At 38.9% G+C, this 21,763-nt stretch overlaps 1 protein-coding gene across 4 annotated transcripts in view; it reads left to right on the top strand.

Annotated features, from left to right (window-relative positions):
- rapgef4a (Rap guanine nucleotide exchange factor 4a) overlaps positions 1 to 20,991 on the top strand; it is a 31,139-nt gene extending 10,148 nt beyond the window's left edge. For 3 of the 4 annotated variants that reach the window (XM_018684807.2, XM_051071342.1, XM_018684809.2), the window contains 27 exons: positions 6,131 to 6,203; positions 9,757 to 9,821; positions 10,913 to 10,963; positions 11,074 to 11,180; positions 11,392 to 11,513; positions 11,602 to 11,785; positions 11,882 to 11,966; positions 12,417 to 12,477; positions 12,607 to 12,683; positions 12,769 to 12,915; positions 13,729 to 13,844; positions 14,832 to 14,917; positions 15,309 to 15,387; positions 15,499 to 15,649; positions 16,117 to 16,205; positions 16,308 to 16,338; positions 16,439 to 16,517; positions 17,236 to 17,382; positions 18,247 to 18,344; positions 18,568 to 18,693; positions 18,843 to 19,021; positions 19,121 to 19,211; positions 19,309 to 19,359; positions 19,597 to 19,684; positions 19,868 to 19,932; positions 20,038 to 20,092; positions 20,258 to 20,991. In XM_018684807.2, the coding sequence (XP_018540323.1) occupies positions 6,131 to 6,203; positions 9,757 to 9,821; positions 10,913 to 10,963; positions 11,074 to 11,180; positions 11,392 to 11,513; positions 11,602 to 11,785; positions 11,882 to 11,966; positions 12,417 to 12,477; positions 12,607 to 12,683; positions 12,769 to 12,915; positions 13,729 to 13,844; positions 14,832 to 14,917; positions 15,309 to 15,387; positions 15,499 to 15,649; positions 16,117 to 16,205; positions 16,308 to 16,338; positions 16,439 to 16,517; positions 17,236 to 17,382; positions 18,247 to 18,344; positions 18,568 to 18,693; positions 18,843 to 19,021; positions 19,121 to 19,211; positions 19,309 to 19,359; positions 19,597 to 19,684; positions 19,868 to 19,932; positions 20,038 to 20,092; positions 20,258 to 20,385 (2,631 nt within the window). In that variant the 3' untranslated portion in view covers positions 20,386 to 20,991. The remainder of the gene's footprint in view (positions 1 to 6,130; positions 6,204 to 9,756; positions 9,822 to 10,912; positions 10,964 to 11,073; positions 11,181 to 11,391; positions 11,514 to 11,601; positions 11,786 to 11,881; positions 11,967 to 12,416; positions 12,478 to 12,606; positions 12,684 to 12,768; positions 12,916 to 13,728; positions 13,845 to 14,831; positions 14,918 to 15,308; positions 15,388 to 15,498; positions 15,650 to 16,116; positions 16,206 to 16,307; positions 16,339 to 16,438; positions 16,518 to 17,235; positions 17,383 to 18,246; positions 18,345 to 18,567; positions 18,694 to 18,842; positions 19,022 to 19,120; positions 19,212 to 19,308; positions 19,360 to 19,596; positions 19,685 to 19,867; positions 19,933 to 20,037; positions 20,093 to 20,257) is intronic. The other variant, XM_018684808.2, reaches the window with a different exon arrangement.
- Positions 20,992 to 21,763: the final 772 nt, after the last annotated feature.

The following is a 21,763-nucleotide window of genomic DNA, read 5'->3' as shown; positions in this document are numbered from 1 at the left end:
TAGCTTTTAGCTCCCAACTAAAAATGTGAAAATGTTGAAATTATATTGTAAATGTTTCTGTTTGGGAGGAATTATAATATTTAAGAAGTACAGTGACTCTCTTGGGAGGGTCTTCCCCCAGTTGTTTCCCCAAGTGACCTAAAGTGTGCCTCTAAGAGTTCAAGATAATAATTTGGTGCTTTGGGAACAGTTTGCACTTTGTTTCTTATGTAATCCGGGGTGAATTATTCAAAATGCAAGAGTGCATTCATGCACATTGATGCTCACAATGCCATAATGTGCTCAAGCATGAAAGACTGAGGAGGAGCTTGAACATGAAAATGCACTGAAATGACTTGGTTGATATCTTCACCGATCTGTTATGACAGAGATAAGACACATAAACATAGCAACCATGTGAATCACATACAGATATGGACTCTATGTTCGGCAGTTTATCAACACATAGTTACAATCTTTACATTGCTTTTATACACAAAATGCATGGGTAAAAAAAAAGACATGTTGTTAGTACAGGGCAGGGTTAAGGGATATGTAAGAGCTCTCCTGCTGCTGTGAACAGTGAAGTCACTGTATGAGAGCAAATAAGCACAACAGTTGACCGAGATTCACTGGAGGAAAACAGAGGATCACATCTGTTATTGCAGACATTTCTAAATCCTGTTTTTTGTTTTGATGTTATGTTTTTATGTAAAGAGCTGTGTGGCAATGAATGCAGAATCAAACTCTTGAAACACTAGAAACACAACATATCTCTAAACTCTAGTAAAGTAAGTAAATCAAAATGATATTATGAAAATATAATTAGCCAACTGTAGATCATGTTACCTGCAGTTGTAGAGCCATAAATATAAAATATTAGTATTTTGTCAGCCAGAAAATGCTCTCCCTTTGGGTCACGTTCACATGATTTTCAGTTGGCAGTTTGAGCAGTTTTTGGGTGAATGTGACATTTTACTAGTTGAGTCTAAGATTCAAACTGCACTTCAGAAGAATCTCGCTCTTTGATAAAGGGTCAAAGGTTCAAAATCAATTCACTTTCAGATTCTGGGTCATTTTTGGATGAATTAAGAAATCACAGTGCGGTGATTAGTTCCTGATTGCAGTGATTCTGAATTTGCTGAATTTGCTACATTTCTTGCATTTTCCAGTGCAAATGAAACTAATCAACTAGAAAAAACAGAAGTTAAAAACCTGTTAGACTGAAACACATAGCTCTCAAATTTAAAAATTCATCTCTGCTTTTTTCAATTTATATTTTTTAAATATAATTTATATGTATTTCAAAAACACAAGTTGTTGTGTATCTTATTGTTGCAAGATCATTTTTATGTCCACATGTTTTTGTGTCATTATCCACCATGTTCTTTGAGCTATTTGAGCTGCTGAATACCTAAAACGATTTCTTAGTTCTCCAACCTTGGCGATACTCCCTCTATGAGTAAGTAAATACATGTTGTTAAAGGTATGTTATTGCTAAATGATTGATGAAATGATTTTCTTTCAATCAATGACATCAGTGATTTGCCTTATTATTTCACTTTAAACAACATCTGTCTAATTCTTACAGGTGTTTGTAACATGTCTCAGCTACTCAGAGTAAATCCACCTGAGGCAACAGATCACAATCTTCTAAAGTGATGGCATAAGTTTGTAAAAAAAAGTAAGTAATAGTCAATAATTTGTTGTAGACAGGGTAGATTCAGATGTTGTAATCTGTCTGTGCTTGCTGTCTGGATGTCCAGTCGTGATGGATTATTTGACTCAATAGAGTACCTCTAAAGGTCTATCTCATCCATGCTTTACACATCATAGGTGGTCAGAAACAACTGCACCAGTCCCAGTGGAGCTGGTTTCTGACTCTTGGTTGTCCATTTGTTGTCAGTAAATGCTGATGTGTAGTAACGATTTAGCACTTGTAAAAAAAAAAAAAAATGATGGACTGGTCTGTGTTCCCTCTACAACTGGAGATAAGTGACGATAAGGAAATCTCTGTCAGTTTTATGGTTATAAAGTGACAGACTATAGGGAAGCAGCTGCACCACTGGTTGTTTTTATTGTGACATGACTGTCTGTGTGTATTGTCATACATATTTGAATATGTGTTTCTGGGAAAGCACATTTACTTTTTGATGACTTAACAAACAAAGCTTATAAACCTTCGAGTCAGTATGTTTTATCACATTTTGTCATAATCCCAGTATATCTGCAGCACTATTCTTTCTGGCTAAGGTATGAACTGATTTAATGCTCTAATAACTGATAATGGCCAATATGTGAATGATAGGACTGATTCGAATACACTTATTTTCTCTCCTCCTTGTGTTAGATGAGAAGATTGATGCCAATCTACCCAGCAAACATTTATCCCAAACTACTACTAAACTATTAATTTAACACTTTAACACATTATTTTAATTTCTGAATTTCAGGTACACATCTACTCCTAATATTAAATTAAATTTCATGACATATAAACAGAAATATAGGAAGACACGAGAGCATCAGTATCATAACCATCCACCCTTAGAGCAACAAATAAAGTGAATAAAAACAGAAAAGAAGGAAGAAGCACAATGATACACTTTGTATAAACAAAAATGCTAAATGTCCATTGACTTCAGCCTCCAAATGTAAACGCTCACTAATCTCCTTAGAAAATTATAGCTTTTAAATTTCCACTGCAAGTTCCTAAAACCCACAGCACATCCTCATGTGTGTCTTGTTTTGTCCAACCAACAGTACAAAACCAAAATATCCAATAAAGAATGATATGAAACTAGAAAGGCAGCAAATCATTACAGCTGATGAAGCTGAAACTGAATTATCAATTACCTATTGATTTTCTGTAAATTGACTAATCAAGTAATTGGCTAATGGCTTTCAACAAAGACAAAGACACTGATAAATGAAATATAAGAAAAATATAAATATGTCGATAAATATATAGGAGCAAGAGGTAAAGTCACACCTGAAATGACAGTGGCCCACAGTGAGCGTGTTGCTTATGGAAACAGGTGTATTATGTGTATTAAGAGGCAGAGACATCATTACTAACAAAACAGAAACACCTGACAATGTTCTAATCCTCCTCTAAAACAACACCCCCCCTCCCTGTGAGCAGGATTCAACCCCTCAGGGAGCGAGGCTTTATTGGCTCAGAGGGGCTGAGTTCATTTGTTCATGTGCGGCTCAGTTTAAGTGCTCCTCCCTAATCCTAAATCCTTAAATTGTTGACAAATGCAGACAGGCTTTGTCAAAGTGACTCTGAAGGCTCCGCATCTGCTGCATCGATTAACGTTGAATAATTGATTAATCTGATTTTTGTGTATACAAAAACCCCTCCGCAGTGGACCCATGTTCATAATCTGAGCACCGTCAGTCAGCTCTTATTTTGAAGTAGACACTTGGAAATGTTTTTAAAAACTGAGGTCACAGAGACATTTCTAAACTGCTTCTTAATTGAGGGGGAAAAGCTGTGTGCCTCGGAAGGGTCGCTAAAGTGATTAACTGACTTCAGAGGGTAGAATTGAATTTAAAACATGACCTCTGAGAGTACATTACCATCCGGGAGCAAATGACTCGAGAGTTCTACCTTTCATTCAGTCTCCACTGACCAGGAGATAGGAAAGCAGAGAGACGGTCGCTAAGTGGTCCTCAATCAGCTTTTTATTGACCTATAGACCACAGCCTCTGAGGCACATAATTAGTTTTTGTTTGTTTTTTACCGCAAAATAATCTTGAACCACGAGTATTAAGAATCAGCTTCTATTAGAGTAGAATGTGGTGTGATGAGGTTTTCAAAATGACAAAAAACAGAAGTGGAAAAACAAGAAAGGAAAACAAATATATGACCTGCTCCTTCATTTTGAGTCACTTTGACCCAGAGGCACATTTTGAGTCTGTGAAGAAGAAAATCATAGCTTTCCAACTTTAGCTTTCTACACCAAATAATCTGTGAAAAATTTGACAGTTTGACTGTCAAACGTCATTTTTTAGAAAAAGTGCATTGAAGATATTAACTCATATTCAGGCATTGTTCACACGGATTATAATAGACTGAAAATGTTAAAACCTGTAGTACCCTGAATAGATTAAAAAAACTTTATAAGAACAGTTTAATTGTGAAATATATTATGGAAAATTAAAACTAATGTGACAGTACTAGAAACAGCAGGAATGATAATATTAATAATTTGTGCCTGTGGTTGTCATCAACCTGATTTAGTGATATATATGTCCTAGTAAAATAAGAGGGATAGGTGAAAAAGCTTCAGCTTCAGCGTACACCCTTTCGTTTTTGCTATTGGAAATGTAAAAAACTGTGTTTTGTTTTCTTTCTTCAAAAAAGAACTGAATAAAGTATGCACGTCGGAAAAACTTTCCGAACTAACTTTAAGAGGTTCAAAACTATTCTAATCATTAGTATATCAGATTAATGTTAACATTGTATTAAAGCTCATATACACATAAAAACCCAAAACAGCAAAAAAATAACTTTTTCATGTAGAAATATGTTTCTATAAGAATGGGCTGCTGCAAACACTGTAATATTTTCCAACCGTGAAACATTTCCCATGATACCTTGCAAATCGACAGTGGCTTACTACACAAGTCCTCTTCAGGAAAGTGCTGCTGAGAATACAGTATTGCTGTTATGTAACAACAGAAATCATTAGTAGACTTAGCCGATAGCTTCACTTTGAGTAAAGGACTGAATTGAACAGATTTAGGTGATGATCAGTATTTTTCATTTCCAGCATTAGACAAATGTTTTTTTCTCCTTTCTAATTCAGAGATGGTTCATCAGGTTTTCTAGTTCGACTTCCCAACCCTTTCACAGTGCAGCATACAGTGCATCATAAGGCAACATATCTTTACTTCTCATTGGCTACGGATGGATTGACCTCCTTGTGCACCAGTGTCATGAACAAAAACATGACATCTATATGAGCGCATGACTGTAGTATAGTTCATTATGTAACATCTGTGATTCTGCAGGGCACAGTGATGGTATAAGACACATACAGTTGTACTTTTATGCTCTGTTTGCTCTGCGGCTGGCACAACATGAAAGAGTAACTACTCCCCAACAAATTGAAATGTGTAATCTGCATGACAGGGAAAAGTAAAGACAAGTGAAGTAACATTTTTCAAACAAGGATTAAAAGATGTATGTAATGTACATCAAACATGTTTTTGCTCTTGAAAACTGAGCTCTGTTACCTTCATGTTCTCACAGTTTTCACAACCACTCGTCTGGTTTTCTCCCGTCTTTGCGATTGTTCCTCACTGAACCTTACTTTCATTGGCGTGTTAGGACTAATGAGGATGAAATATCAACAAACACCCCAAACTCTCATCGACTTTCCTCTTGTCCTCATGTCCTGGAGGCAAGTGATGACATAAGGGTTGATTTTTTTTTATTTTTTTCTTGTTGGAAGAGACAGAGGGAAATAACATGCAACCAAGTATCTCTGCTAAAATGAACCAGGGACATTTCAGCTTGATATTATGTGTATTTGCACATTTTAAAGCAACAGACTGATCTGTTTTTCCAATTATAGTGAACTGCCTGAATTAATCCAGTATAGTAAGGTGTAAAGTTGCAGGTTTGTGTCAGTTCCTCACTTTGCTCCAGGATGCATCCCTGACTTGATGATCCTCGATTTTCTTGTGCACTTGAGTTGACATTTATGTTTCATTGAAATGTCTCAAAGATTGTCATAACATTTGTTACACACACACACACATGCACACACACACACTTCCCACAGGGTGAACTGCAGTAACTTCTGTTGATGTGATGTGTTAACTTTTTGTCTGGCACCATCATTAGGCCAAAATTTCACTTGGCTTTATGACCACAACTGCCTTCCCATCAGCCTCAGTTGTACTTGGTGTTTACTGTACAGCTGAGGCTGTGTCTAATTGAGCCTAATTAGCATGCTAAACATGCTAAACTAAAACATTTAGTTCAAAGCAGCACTAAGTAGAGTCTAAAAGAGCCACGGGCGTTGACCAATTGTTTATATTTTGGGCATGGCACAGAATTTGTAAAATTTATATTTTCCAGGCAGCTATTAATTGCTAGGACTTATTTGTTCTTCTGTTTTCTTTATTTCTGTAGAAATATCATCACTGCATGGCTGGACTCCTCGCTCCACCCTATGGTGTGATGGAAAGTGGTTGTAGTGCTGACAGTAAGTAGCCCTGCATTTTAGATTTACATGACCTTTTAATCCTAACTTTCACCGTTATTTAAAAAAAAAAAAATCATTGATTCAAGACGATATTTGACTGTAAAGTACCACAGTGTAGACGCCTCCAAATGTTCAGCAGCAGCAGTTTGTGCACGTGATTGGACAGAAATTTTAAGGCAATTTTGTAACCTCTGTTAACTCCCTCCATTTACATATTATTTTATATCATTATAATTCAAAGGCTTTACTTCTGTGAATTAACTCAAGTGACTCAAATCTGTATGCTGGTGACTAGGGATGACCAGTTTACAAATAAGCTTGGATCGTTTTTTTAAAATGAAGTTTTTTCCCTCATGACATCCTCTGCTGTTCTGTTAACAGACATAAGATTGTTAATGTTGGAAATGGAAATGTTTGAAGTGCATACTACAGTTTGCATGGTTTTAATTTTTATCACAGGGAAGATCATCTGACTCCTCAGAGACACATGTACAAAAAGACACATATCCTATCACTTCAAGAAACAAGGAATTTAAATTTTTACCCAGTGCGTTTAATGCAGCGCGTGCAGGGGATTATATACCAGTAAGCTAACAATGTTTCAAAGAAATTAATTCAATGAGTCAAATAAATCATCTAATGGACATTTAGATTTAGATTATTAGTTTATCTAATTACACTGAGTTAATAATAAAATAAATGTTTAATCAATGTAACTTACTTACGAGGACTAACTTTTGATGAGAGCTGAGCTTAATTTGTTGGCACGTTTTCAATTTTTACTTTAAATGCTGATAACTTGTAATTGTTATTTATGCCAAACAATATGAGTTGATGTTTTTACAGAGAGCTTTCAGATCATTTAAATGAGAAATAAAGGCACATGTGAAAAAAGCTAAACTGAAAATATGGAATTATGAAGGTAGTGACATATAGTAAACATGGCTCCCCTCTCACTTTGCCAGAATGAGCCCACTCGTGTATAATGAGATTTAGTATTTCTTACGCTGTGTGATATAACAGATTCTTATTTTGTGCTGTATGTAATAATATTTTTGTCTGCCTAACTCCATTACTGTCTGACCCTTCTTTATCATCCTGCATTGTGATAAAGGCTGATACTTTTATTTATGCTTTCCTGTTGCAAGTTAACTCAATATTGACTTAGCTTTGCTCAAACAGAGCACTTAACTTGCTTTAAAGTCATGTACCATAAAAATGATGAACAGCAGTGAGAGAGAATCCAGAGCTTGTTGTCTTACTGGCACTGGGTTAACTGTATAGTTATAGGATAGTTCATAAATAATGGACATATTTCGAAGAAAATGTTTCTCTGTGTTATGCCCTAAACAAAGATGGCTTTTTGAAATCACAAAGTGAGTCCCCACTCATCATAAACTAAGGATTTGATTAACTACTGCAGAGTTTTAGGCTGCTTTTAAAAGTGTCTGCTTTAGCATTCATCACTGTTATGTGCTTCGGAGCAGTACTGTGTATATTGTGCATATAGTGCAGTACAGTACTTTGGGGATTTACAGTATGCACTCTATGCCTGAATACACCAAGACAGAAATCACACAAGCATCAAACAGCTGGAGGCTGATGCATTTTCCTGTACAGCAGCGCAGTGGTTTTGTAGCTGTAGCGACTGAGTCAAATGAATTAAACATGTTTTAAATAGTTTTCCTAGTCACAAAAACACAGCAGGCTTTTACAGCACTTTGGTGTTAACAGGTGGATGCTTTTAAAGTCAGCATTGTTTCATTCACTGCAGTCATGCGTTCAGTAATACTCTACCTAAGCACCTTTTATGCCACGAGCACACTCGTTTGTCACCAGTTGTCAACTGCAATGAAACACTTGAAAGAATTTTTCTTTGCCAAGAAATTAAACTTTTGCTTTTTGACTAATCTAATTTAGGATTCACCTCTCACTTGCATACTGTACACTACATCTCTGCTGATGTGGTTGAATTGATGTGACACTTGAATGAATGGCATGATGTCACATGGACCAGCATGACAGCTTTGCAAATAAAATGATGGACAGCTGTGTTAATGTCTCAATGCAACAACAGACAAGCACAGTCTATACAGACCCACAGCATATAAATAGAAACACATTCTAAGAGTGTGCAAGAAGATGGCTCAAACAACAAAATGAAAATGAGACTCTGCTTTTATGTAAATATGTTTCCAACAGTTGATTCCCAAAGTTGCTTGTCAGTACTTTTCAAAGTGTGAGCATTTGGTTTGGGAGACTTAGTATGTATGATTTAAACAGACTTTTACCAGCATGAGAAGAAAGTCCCTGTCACAAAAAATACAAAAAACTTGTCATTCAGTTTGGGAGTGAGAGCAAGTGACCATTTTGTTTATATTTAGATTGTGGATTGTCTTTTTCTTCCCCTGAAGGACATTGTTTGCCCAGTGGTCAGGAGGTCCAAATGCTAACACATATTATGCAACATGATGGTAACAACAGAAAAATCTTACAAAAATGACCAGGAATTACACAAAGCTTTGTCAGCAAGGTTAAAGCCAGGTGTCAGGTGCTTGACTTCTGTTCCTGGATGTGTAATGTTACATCTCTTGTTGTGTCCCACTTTATTTGTATTGTGTGGATACTGTGTCTGTTTTGTGGTGTCAGCAGTCTGAGAGGCATGTCTAAGAATAGCTGGGTTTTTTTCCCCTGTAGATACAGTTGTGACTGAGCAGCCTTGACTGATTAAGCTATTTGTCCTGGAGGGGAACAGTACAATATAAACTTAAAGCTCCCAACACTGTGAAATAACCACACCCCTCTAACAAACCCCTTGTGGGACTGTCACACAGAGTATAAACACTGGTAAAAGTATTTCTTAAGTGGCTTCCATTTTACATTGTTTTTCAGTCTCTGCACGGAAACACCCATAACCCCATGTTAAGCACCAGGGTCTAATAGTTTTCTCCTAAAGGTGAGCACATGGAAGCCTGAATTATTTATAATGTCAAGACAATAACTGAAAATGAAATAGAGGTAGAAATAAGTTGTGCAGTTTTACTGCTCATGTCTGGAAAAGCAAAAGACAGAAGCAATATGAAGCAGAATAAAGTAAACTAGGACATGTAGGCTCACATGATATGCCATTCAAACCAGAGATAATTGATCTAAAGATGAAAACTCTGATTGTTCTAAATATAAATGTTAAAGGGGACTTAAACATTGGTGATCACGGCAACCTTTTTGCATCTGTTTCGTTGTTCTAAAGTCATGCCAAATATGTATGCTGCTTTTTTTGTTATGTATTCGCTCACTGCATCTTTAAATGTATTTTCAAGGATTGGACTTTTTATGGCAAATTAGATGCAGCTTGTTGTCTTTGTGTTGGCTACAGGAAACTTTACTTGGTGGTATGCTTGGTGCTGAACAACTGTGTTTTTTCAACACACAATGTTGCAAGGGCTCTGTTGTACATTTCCCTGGTGTTGGACAGAGGAGGTTTCAACTTGTTTCAATCTAAGTCACTTTAAATACAGTTTATTGTAATAGAACCATTGTTTTTTCCACACAGGAATGTCGGACAAAGAGAACATAAGCAACAACTCATTTGTTTCATACTCCAAACATCAGAATAAGGTAATTTCGCCGACACACATTAATAATTTAGTACAACTTTATATCATGTAGTGTTATCACAGTGGGCCTGTGCGATTGAGACAATGCTGATTGTTAGCCTTGTTCCTGTCTAGAAAAGTGTCATTGATGAGTAAAACCTCAGCTCTAACTCAGTTTGTCACTGTCGTTACTGGCCTCTCCAGAAGAGGTTGGAAATAAGCTTGAATGTGAAGTTTGTTTAAAGTTGGTCTAAATATAAACAAGGTGACTGGAGTTCTTGTCTCAATCCAGAACAGTTCCTGTCCCACCTTTCTCCTGTTGTCGTTTCCTGGCCACTGGATTGTTAACGTGGCACTCCAGTAGATTTATGGTGCCCTGTGCTGTGTTCCTTCATGAAGTTTAGTCACAACACGGCTACGAGATTGCTCTGTTATGTAAAATTCCATAACATACTTTCCTGTTATGTAACAAACAGCTTTAATTTACTTTAACATATATAAATAATAACTATGAAAGCCCAGCCTCTTTGGCTATTGTGTGGACTAATTTTCTTGTAAATAAATGATGAGGCTTTTAAAGCCTTGACATAAATGCATGAGTTAACGCTGCTCTCTGGAGCATGTGGAATGCATTTTAAATGTCACAACCCTGCAGCCCACCCTGTGGTCTCAGTGAAAAAAAAAAAAAATCACTTACACCACAATATCTGTGTCCCATTTAAGCAATTTAATGCATCAGTCAAGACTCTGGGAACAGACTATTATTTTAATTCAAGAGCAATATAGGAAGCATAAGTTCAATTAAAATTGACAGGTCATAAACACATAATGTCAACTGTGAGTCACACAGGAGCAGTGAGGAAGACATCCTACAGTGAGAGGAAAAATACCTGTTATTTAACTTGACTCATCTGACATGTTGTTTACCTTGATGTCTTTTATTGCCAATTACTGGACTGTTGAGTTCTACAACATTGCAAACCTTTAATTTCACCCAATTTCAGTGATGCTGAGTTTTCTGTCTTCAGAGGAGCCTCAGTTTCATTGTCATCCATGATGTCTTCTATTTCAGTTCCACTTATTATTTTTTTTTTTTTTCATTTCATTTTGCAGAACTCATTCATTGAAAGTCCCACCAAACCCCACCTTAAATGCATTTCTCAGGTAGTAAACTCAATGACCTTCTCTATGGGGTCAATCATCACATGTTAATGTGGCAGGTAGTCAGCAGGACTCTATTGCTGCTGTGATTTGACTTGAACTCTACGGTGCAGGTACCCTCGGAGAAGATTTTGCGGGCTGGGAAGATTCTCCGGAACGCCATCCTCTCCAGGGTGCCTCACATGATCAGAGACAGGAAGTACCATCTGAAGACATATAGGTTGGTTGACCTTTTAATACCTGGTTTCTGCCTTTGTTGTATTATAGGGAATTTATACAATGGGAGAATATAAAAGCAATTTCAAGGCAACAACCATTGGAGAACAACATAAGCAAACAAGACAAACAACTGATTAATAAAATATAAAATCAGATAATAAACAAACTGCTGGACTTGTATAACATGTTACATTGACTTGTGTCTTTCCTAGGCAGTGTTGCGTGGGGACAGAGCTGGTTGACTGGCAAATGCAGCAGAGCTCATGTGTCCACTCTCGTATTCAGGCTGTAGGCATGTGGCAGGTGCTGCTGGAAGAAGGTGTTCTCAACCATGGTGAGACTGTGATGCCTGCGTCTGTGCACTGTGTACGTGTGAGGCAGATTTTTAATTTAAGCCCTGCTCTGTTTGTGTTGTGATGCAGTGGACCAGGAGCTGAGCTTCCAGGACAAGTACCTCTTCTACCGCTTCCTGGACGATGAACAGGATGATGCCCCTTTTCCCAGCGAGGAGGAGAGGCGGGAGAGCCAGGAGGAGCTGCAGGACACCCTGCTCCTCCTCTCGCAGCTTGGACCTGATGCCCACATGAGGATGATTCTGAGGAAACAGTAGGGCTTCAAAGCAGCAATCTCTAAAGCAATGTCAAATACTATGAATCTGTGTGATGTTGTCATGAGTTTGTTTACATATTTCCTGTTTTCTAGTGCATCTGAAAGAACAGCAGACGATTTAGAGATCATTTATGAAGAGCTGCTCCATATAAAGGCCTTATCTCATCTATCCACCACTGTGAGTAGAAATTCTTGAGTGGCCATATGAATCCTGTTGTCAGACACTGAAATTGCGCCCCCTGTGGCATTAAAAACTATGTTCACCACCTCCTCAGACATTTTTGGCACATTTAAGACAACAGAGACAACACATACACCTGTATAGATGTATTTATCTGAGCCTGAATCATCACTTTATAAATGTTTGGATACATGCTAAGCTGGTAAAATCATCAGTTTGTGTTGCTGCTGGGATTCACTCAAACTGAAAAGCAAGTTATGTGAGAACTGCTGCAAATTGCACTATGGAAAATAACTCACATTCAACTTTAGGGTATTGACAAGGGGGAAAGAAAGACATTATACTGATACATACACTGTATGTTTGTGCTCCTTTCAGTCCCTCCCTCTTGCACCATTTTAATATTGATTTTACTGCATTAAAAACCTGTTTCCCTTGCTTGCACAGGTAAAGAGAGAACTGGCAGGGGTGCTGATCTTTGAGTCCCATGCAAAGGCTGGAACAGTGTGTAAGTATTTTGATAAAATAACTGATGTGATTCATAGATTCATAAATGCTTTACAGAGTCAATATTAGTGGTTTAGGTTTTATTAGACCACCACAGCTTTTCTTTGTTTCTTTGTTTTTTCTCTGCCAGTGTTCAATCAGGGGGAGGAGGGCACATCATGGTACATTATTCTGAAGGGTTCAGTCAACGTTGTCATCTATGGAAAAGTAGGTATTTCTTCAAATATTATCATACAAAGCATCAAGCATTGAGTCAGTAGTCAGTAACTGATCAGTGTGCTGTGCTTGTCAGGGCGTTGTTTGCACACTTCATGAGGGAGACGACTTTGGGAAGCTGGCTCTTGTCAATGACGCCCCCCGTGCTGCTTCCATTGTCCTGCGAGAGGACAACTGTCACTTCCTGAGAGTAGACAAGGAGGACTTCAACAGGATTTTGAGGGTGAATTTCTGTTCAATATCTACTGATGTTATTACAGCAATGGTAAAAAAAAAAAAGCACTGTTGCCATCTGTTGGCAAAACCTCAGCAATGCAGCCACACATGTACCCTCAGAGAGAGAGCACCAGTCATCCCACTATATGAATATGAAATATGCTTGATAATGACAAGCCAGAGATACAAGGCAGATTTGGGGTTAATTAGCTGTGGATGCAAACTTGTTGTGTGGAGAACTTCCATCTGGCAGCTCTGACGCCGTCACAAATTCCCTGCTTGAGATGTAATACAGCATTTCTTAGATGAGTTACTTGGTGAGGGATAGGGAGCCCTGTATGATGCTCCAGCAAGTCTCCACAGATCAAGACTTAGAGCAATCTAGCCCATTGTAACATGGTCAGGAACTTTGTTTAAACTTCCTGCTTGCTAAAGTTAGTTTGGTCTTGTGATGACTTCACACTGGACGAACCATCCAGTCCACTCTGCTCTGTGCCCAGGGCCCAGTGTTGTGCCACTGTCTCTGTGGTAGGACATATTACAGCTAGTTCTGGTTCAGAGAGCTGAGAGTCAAACCTCTCTGCAATTTTGAGATGATTGTGTGATGGTGTAAACACTGTGTTCAGTTCATGACATGCCATTTTCACCTAGCTGTGGAAGAAACACAACCAGATAGAACTTAAACACAACTATTTTTTCTATTTCGATCTAGTTTCATATTGTTTAACAGTCTTCACCAACTCAAACAGCATCTATACAGGTCTCAAGTCCTCATTTTAAATGCACAATTTTTAAGTATTAACTGTGTGTATGTGTGAAGGATGTGGAGGCCAACACGGTGCGTCTGAAGGAGCACGGTCAGGATGTTCTGGTGTTGGAGAAGAGTCTCAGCAGCAGTCGAACCTCCGTCCAGGGAGCCTCATCCTCCCATTACAAGTAAATGTACCCACCGCTGCACTGCATACATGAGTGCTGAACAAAGCTGCATTTTTAGACACAAAAAGGTAGACATCATATGGTATTTCTGTCTGACAGGTGTTTATTAAACTCGGGCCAAAATCCTTTTAGCTTCTACTAAAGACTTAAATCATTAAAGATGGATCACAAATATACAAAATAGTGTCATCTTAAAAAAAAAAAAGATGTTGTTTGAGTAGTTTTTTGCAGAAATTACTCAAACATGGGTAGAATGTGCATTTGTTTCAGATGATTTTCTGATTGTTGGTTTTGCCTTATCGTTGGATTTGTGGACAATAAGAAAAAAAAGAGGACATCATCAGCCTTGTTAAAAACACTGGACGTTCCTGGGGAATACTGGACTCTTTCAGTCGCTGTGACCAGCAAATGAAAATGCTTCCTGACTGTACAGGCAGCACAAGCACAGAGAAATCCTGTGTAGGCCCACTGCAGCCAACAAGTGTTAAGTCTTAATAGAGGCATTTGTCACTGCACCACAATCACTGTAATGTACAGAGACACATTAATGAGGGGAAAAAGAAGGCCTGCCAAGTCCCAACTACTTGTTCAGGGTTGTCCTCTAATCAGCTACACTCCTCACACATGAGAGTGTCAAGGCTGTGTTCTCCCCCATGAGTGGGGAAGACATAACGTTGCTTGTGTAGCTCCCTCTTGTGATGCTGCTATCAAGTAATGAAAACAACCGAGGCTGGATTGTGTTGATTCACAGAGAAGATGCCCCCACATTTTTTTTTGCCTCCTCTGACGGCTCTTAGCCCAGACTCCCCTCAATCTTCAGCCGGCCAAGAACTCTGTGATTGTAAGTAGGATTGTTATCAAATGAAGCAATCACAGACACACGTTCAAGTAACACAAATCGGTCGAGGGCCATAGCTGTGTCATTAAGCATTAAGAGCCAGTGTTTCTTGATTAGTGAAGGGTGTGTTTTATTCTGTGTTGCTCCAGATACAAGGTAATGTCGGGGACGCCGGAGAAGATTTTGGAGCACCTCCTTGAAATGATGCGAATGGATTCTCAATTCACAGAGTCAGGTACTGCTCAGGGTAAAACATTCAGTAATGACAAATTAGTGCCATCTAATATAATCTATCAGTATGATGATGATTTACTGTGAAGGGTTTTCTTCCATGCAGTATATTTATTCTCCCCTCTCCTCTCTCTGGCTCAGCGTCTCTCTCCTCCATCCTCTGCCTGCTGCTCTGCACTGACCTGTTTGTTCTCATCTATAATTAGCCACACATCACAGAGCTGATCTAATTACTCTCGCTCTTGTGGATACATATGGTTTTCATTTGCCTGCAGAGGTGACAGAGACGGGGCCATGTGGATCAAGGCCCTGATGGCTCTGGCCACTCTTTGATCTGCTCTTACCCTGGCATCGCAGGTGTTTGACATGAGTGTCTCTCTGTTTTTTTGTCACAGACTCAGCCTTAGATGACTTTGTGCTCATGCACTGTGTCTTCATTCCAAACAGTCAACTGTGTCCAGTGTTGATGGCCCAATATCCTTTCAGCGTCGTGTCACCAAATGTTCTTTTCCGGTCCTGTGAAACTGACCTTGAAAACACAAACAAAAAAGTGCCACTTTGCTGTGATCTTTAACTGCCGTGCACCTACCATGCCCAGGCCTTGCAGGGCTCTGAACAGGAGAAGCTGGATTACACACTTAATAACAAGCGCAGGGTGATCCGCCTGGTGATGCAGTGGGCAGCTGTACATGGAGACCACCTGCAGGAGGAGGACGTCTCTGTGGCCTTCCTAGAGGTCAGCATATAGAGCATGAGTGACAGCAGCAATAGCAATACAGTTTGATCATCAATGTAAAGTAAATCACTTTTTCTATTGGAATATTTTATTTGCAAAGCAATAACGTGTACAGTAACAATACACAAAATCTGAATGTAATGAGAGCTGACAGATAATTGGTTAAAATACTGCTAATAGCAAATGTAAAAAAAACTATTACAAGGAACTGGGGTAGATAGGTACACCCACCATCACTGAATGAATCTTCTTAATGGAAAAATGACACGTATCTTGAGACTACAAGAAGCACAACTGGAAGAGAAATGGGAAAATTAACTTTATAAATTATATGTGGAAATCTGGAGAGCAGGAGAAGCTTTCCAGCAATCCACCACAGCTAGATGACTGAGTTATGAAATTATTGTTACATTTTGTTCATTTATTCCTTCTTCTTCTGAAATTTCTTTGATTGTTTTATTTTCTAGGAGTTTCTTGTCGCGGTGTCTAATGATGCCAAAGCGATTCCAGCCCTTAGAGATCAGCTGACAGAGCTGGAGAGAATTGTAAAGCGCAAGTAAGTTTGTTTTTTGTTTGTTTTGTTTTTGTTGTCACCATGTCCCTTTAAATCCTCAACTTTTGTGACTATTTTCCTTAATTTTGTTTTTTCTCGCTGTAGCACTGAAGATGCCAGAGTCTCACAGAAAAAGGTACGAGACCGATTCGTTTACTTTCAAATTAAAGGTGGTGTGCAAATTTTGTTTTAACATGCTTCCTTGTGAACATTAAACTTGTTAAACTTTGTCGCAGCACAAAGTCCTGCTGCGGCAGTTCAGTACGGGAGATGAGAAGCTTCAGAAACGTCAACCCATAAAGAGCAGTGATGAAAGTGAGTAAACGACATGTCTCCACGTGGGTCAGTGTTTGATGCCAAGGTTTGTCCCAGACCATTTACTGTTGCTACACATGGACTTTTGTGTGTTACTGTTACATTACATCCACCATTTGACTTTAAGCAGCAGCAGAGACTAGGACTCAGAGACTCTGTGACAGATTTGATATGGCGATGAAGCATATTGATTGAATATTTTTTTGTTTTTCCATTTGTCTCTCTAATCATCTCCAGATGACACACTGAGTTAATGCATGGTGCTTGACACATCAGTGATTTATATATTTGAAAGTTGGTCACTCAGGCCTCACGCTGATTACTGTGGTAAGGTACAAAGACAGCTCTGTTGGCAGAAAGGATTTCCTTGTTTGATGTGGATTTTCTTTGTGAGTTAAGAGGAAGTGAGTCATTATCGTCTTTGGTGCCTGAACCATCACACACATGGCTGGTTCTTATTGAACATTACAGGACACAGGAAACATGAATCCAAACATTGATTCAGGCAAAACTATCCAGGATTTAACAAGAAAAGATTCTGAAAAATAACCATCTTATATAAATGTGGTTTATTTTTTTCTTATGAATCATCCCATGACCCCTCAGATTTATCTTGTGGTTGTCAGCCAGTGTATTAATCCACTCTGTTCTGTTTTACCGCTCCTTCATTCCTTTCTTGCTGACAATCCCATATTTGCTCTGCTTTTAATGTCTCCAGTTCTGTTCAAAGTCTACTGCTGTGACCACACCTATACCACAATCCGGGTCCCCGTGGCCACCTCAGTCAGGGAGGTCATCGGTGCTGTGGCCGACAAGCTGGGGTCGGCGGAGGACCTGCTCCTGGTCAGCCTCAGTTCGGCAGGAGGTGAGAGCAGTGGCAGCTGCATGTTAACCAACAAGTTGCATGAGGCGGAGCGGGGTGTTACACTAATTAATCCTCAGCTGATTTAGTGAGAAATGAGCTGCCAGTGTAAGAGTTTGCTGACTGTGAATGGATGTGACTGTAGGTGCTAAAGAAGGGCCTTTAAAGCAGCTTTAGAAAAACTTGGTTTTTCTTATATCATTCAGCATGAGGCTGCTTCTTACTGTACTGATACTAATGCAGCCTCTTTTTCTTGTCCACACCCTCCCTATTAGTGGCAAGGAAACAAAAACAGAACTTCAGCTTTGCAAGGAAAAAGCAAGGCTTTATAAACCTTTCACTTGTATAATTTAGCATGAAAGAGCTCTTGTAACCCAGATAGTATAATATTATAATATAATGGAACAGACTTTCAACCACTTTGCACAATATTTTTTGAGATAAAAGGAGAGAAAGACATACATTTATTTTAACAACCTAATACAAACCTGATGATGGCGCTACAACATATCATGACCAGATTTCATGGCAATCCATCCAACAGTTGTCAAGACATTTAGCTGAAAACCACAAAACAAAGAAAGGTCCAGGGATCGCCAGAGTCAGTGGGCTTCATCCACTGGGGATCACAAATGTCTGTACAAAGTTTTGTGGTGATCCATGACCTATATTTATTTCAGTACGGACCAAGGTGGCGAACAGACTGGAATAGCCATGAGCTACAATCCTCAGTCTTTTACACAAGTTTGATTCTCCTCTGTGTTTTATAAAAGGACTTATCATTATATTAGAGGAACAGTGAGCAACATTTTCCCTAAAATACACATTTAAATCTCAACCTTTTTGTGCTATGTTTTCACTTTACAGAGAAAGTGATCTTCAAGCCCAACGATGTCTCAGTGTTCTCCACTCTCAGCACAAATGGACGGCTGTTTGTCTGCAGAAGGGACCAGTTGGATTCTTTGGTGTGTCTCACACACTGCACAAGACATCTAAGACATTTAAATGTATTTCCATGAAATTAAACTGTATAAGCAGCCCAACTACTTTAATGTCTTTTCCTTAACTTATGTTTAACATTTGCTATATTTCAGTCCGTGAGCACAGATGTTTCAAGAATTCCTGAAACTGTGGATTGATTATCATGATTGTCAACTATAAAAAACACAGTTTTTTTCTGTTTTCTAGACCCCTTTACTTGAGCAGGAGGGTCCCTCCACAGGGTCACTGGCCAGCTTTGAGTTGATGAGCTCTAAGGATGTGGCTTACCATATGACTGCCTATGACTGGGAGCTTTTCCACTGTGTGCATGAGGTATGTAACTGTGAGACCAGGTCTCTGTAGCGTCATTGTATGATGTGTCCCATAATGTTGGCAAAATCTATGTGTAATTGTAGAGCTGGTGTATTGATATAGCAAAAATAAAAAAAATATAAGTTGTGTTTTTCTTTGGTATCTTACAGCTTGAACTCATCTACCACACGTTTGGGAGGCAAAATGTCAAGAAGACCACTGTGAACCTGGATCTGTTCCTGAGGAGGTTTAATGAAATTCAGTTTTGGGTGATCACTGAGATGTGTCTGTGCTCTCAGCTCAGCAAGCGGGTGCAGCTCCTCAAGAAGTTCATTAAGATCGCTGCCCAGTGAGTGGACTTTGATTCACTGCCCATTCTGCACCGTATTACATTTGCAGTCTTGTTTATTCGCCATAACTTCTCATCTTTTTATGGTTTCTGTCAAAGCTGTAAGGAGTACAGGAATCTAAATGCCTTCTTTGCTGTCGTTATGGGCCTGAGTAACCCAGCGGTGAGCAGGTTGAGTCAGACCTGGGAGGTGAGTGTACGTTCACCGTGTTTGTGTCTGTTCAAAGTCACTAACATCTTACCTGCAAGTTAACATCCCCTGATTATATGGTCATGTCTGTTCACAGAAGCTTCCCAGCAAATTTAAGAAGTTTTACAGTGAATTTGAAAACTTAATGGTAAGCAGAAACAGCTAATTTTGTACTCTCAATCATGCTTTTTCACTTCAAAGTGTCTCCATCTTTGAGTGGTTTTGCTTTAAGTCCGAGCAAATACTGAGTATGGAGGGTTATTGCGCTGTCAGCTGGTCACCAGAGATGAGTGTGGGTTTAGCAGCGTCACCCTTGGCCAGGACTGTGATGGATCCATTTAACACAGTGACGGTAAATCTCAGAACACTGTGACTGTTTCCACAGGACCCGTCCAGGAACCACAGAGCGTACCGACTGACAGTTTCCAAGCTGGAGCCTCCCATCATTCCCTTCATGCCGCTGCTGATCAAAGGTCAGAGCCACTTATTTGACAACTGTTTATTTTTAATGTAGCATCATTTTGACCGGTACGTCACAGTTGTTCTGTTGTTGAATTGTTTCTTCAGTAGTTTTAATCAACTGAATACCTGATGTCCCCTTTGCTATAATTTTACTTTATCACTTTGTGTGTTTCATTGTTGTTGTTTTTTTCCAGACATGACGTTCACTCACGAGGGCAACAAGACATTTATCGACAATTTGGTCAATTTTGAAAAAATGGTGAGGCTCCAGAGATGCAGATATTTGTCTAACAGTGGGTGTAAATCTTTTATTTGTCAGTTAATTCCTGGTATCTGTTGCTGATTGTGCCTTTTTGTCTTTCAGCGAATGATAGCTAACACAGTGAAGATAGTGAGATTCTGTAGGAGCCAGCCATTCAGTAAGTCCCAAATGATGAAACTGAGATGAAATATCAATCATTTGATAGGAACCAATCAATTCTATTCAGACTTAAGAGATCTCTTTTAAAGAATTAAAGTTGAACATTTTTTCCTAATTCATTGCATTTCTCCTCCAACACCACCCACCTTTTCAATTTAATCAGGCCCAGATTCACCTCTGGCCAGCAAGAACCACCCAGAAGTTCGGACTTATGTTCGCCAGCTCAACGTGATCGACAACCAAAGGACTCTAACTCAACTCTCTCACGGCCTCGAGCCTCGCAGGCCTTGAAACCACTCAGGGACAGAAATGTTACACTCTGATGCTGCTTCACTACATGACATGATCTTACATTGGGATTGAATTTCACTCTAATACAGGCAATCACATGGAGGACGTATCACATAATGAGATATTGTTTCAGATGCCATTGCCTGACTTGTTAATCCTTTTATTACAGTAATTTGTGTTATTTTAACAACAGTTAATTGTTGGCGGGTGAAGTACCTCTCATATCACTGTGCTGCAGATACCATCATCATCAACTCAAACAAGAGGAACAACTGAAGATGTGAATAATCTTTGGGGGATCTCATTCATCAGAGTATTGTGTAACATTTCAGACGTAAACACTATGTGACGCTGATGCTTAGTCTTGATCATATTCCTGATATTCAGCTGTTTCATAACTTTTGTATCAAACAATATTTATACATATTTAAGTCTGTGAGATTCTTATGTGTTGTAAATTGTGTATAAATATTTATTTTGACATCAGCATGCAAAGGATTATGATTGTTTGACTTTTGACTATTCATGTGAGCACATTTCTCTTGTCTGAATGTCTGAAAACCTTTTGTCTGCTGTATATAATAAATATTTTAGATGTATTTGTCATTATCGTTTTGCTCTGTCATTCTATGGTTAAGTTGATTTCAACCACAGCTTGTTAAAAAAAGCTAACATATCAGTCAATAAAAGTAGTTCAGTCTTGAAGACCACACCTGCGAGCAGGCAGCACTATTATATCTTAAAGATGCTAATAGTCTTGTATTGTCCTGCAAGAGTGCAGCACTTTGGTTTCTAAGGTCTCCAGGAGTCAAACAGGATGCAGAGGTTTCAGCTACGAGGCTCTTCTGCTGCGGATCCTTCCACCAGAGGCAGAAACACCCTCTGCACTTTAGTAGACTTAAAACCTTCCTCTTTGATAAAGCTTATAGTTAGGGCTGGCTCAGGCCTGAACCGCCCCCTAGTTATGGTGCTATAGGATTTCCCATGATGCACTGAGCTCCTCTCTCTTTTGCTATCTGTACGAAGGGGCTTCAAAAAGTTCGTGGAAAAAGTATATAGGTAAAAATCATATGCGGGGATTTTGATCTCAATGCACCTGTATGTTCTCGTACTAATGTGTCATAACACATGAACCCTTAACGCAAAAATAAACATTATAACTATTACAACTGTTTTTTCCAACTGTCCTTTTTCCACGAACTTTTTTGAAGCCCCCTTGTATGTATACATATCCCATAAATGCATATCCCTGACTCAGCTTCTTCCCTTTCCTGTAGTTTTGTGCTCTTTCGTCTCCCTCCTCTTCTCCTGTCGTTTTCTGCAGGTGTTTCTTCCTCTGGAGCTGTAGAGTCTGATCTGTAATGTCAAACCTCCTGCT

This window comes from Lates calcarifer, linkage group LG1 (genome assembly GCF_001640805.2).
Source record: "Lates calcarifer isolate ASB-BC8 linkage group LG1, TLL_Latcal_v3, whole genome shotgun sequence".
Classification (NCBI taxonomy): Eukaryota; Metazoa; Chordata; class Actinopteri; family Centropomidae; genus Lates; species Lates calcarifer.
This window is presented reverse-complemented; position numbering and strand designations above follow the sequence as displayed.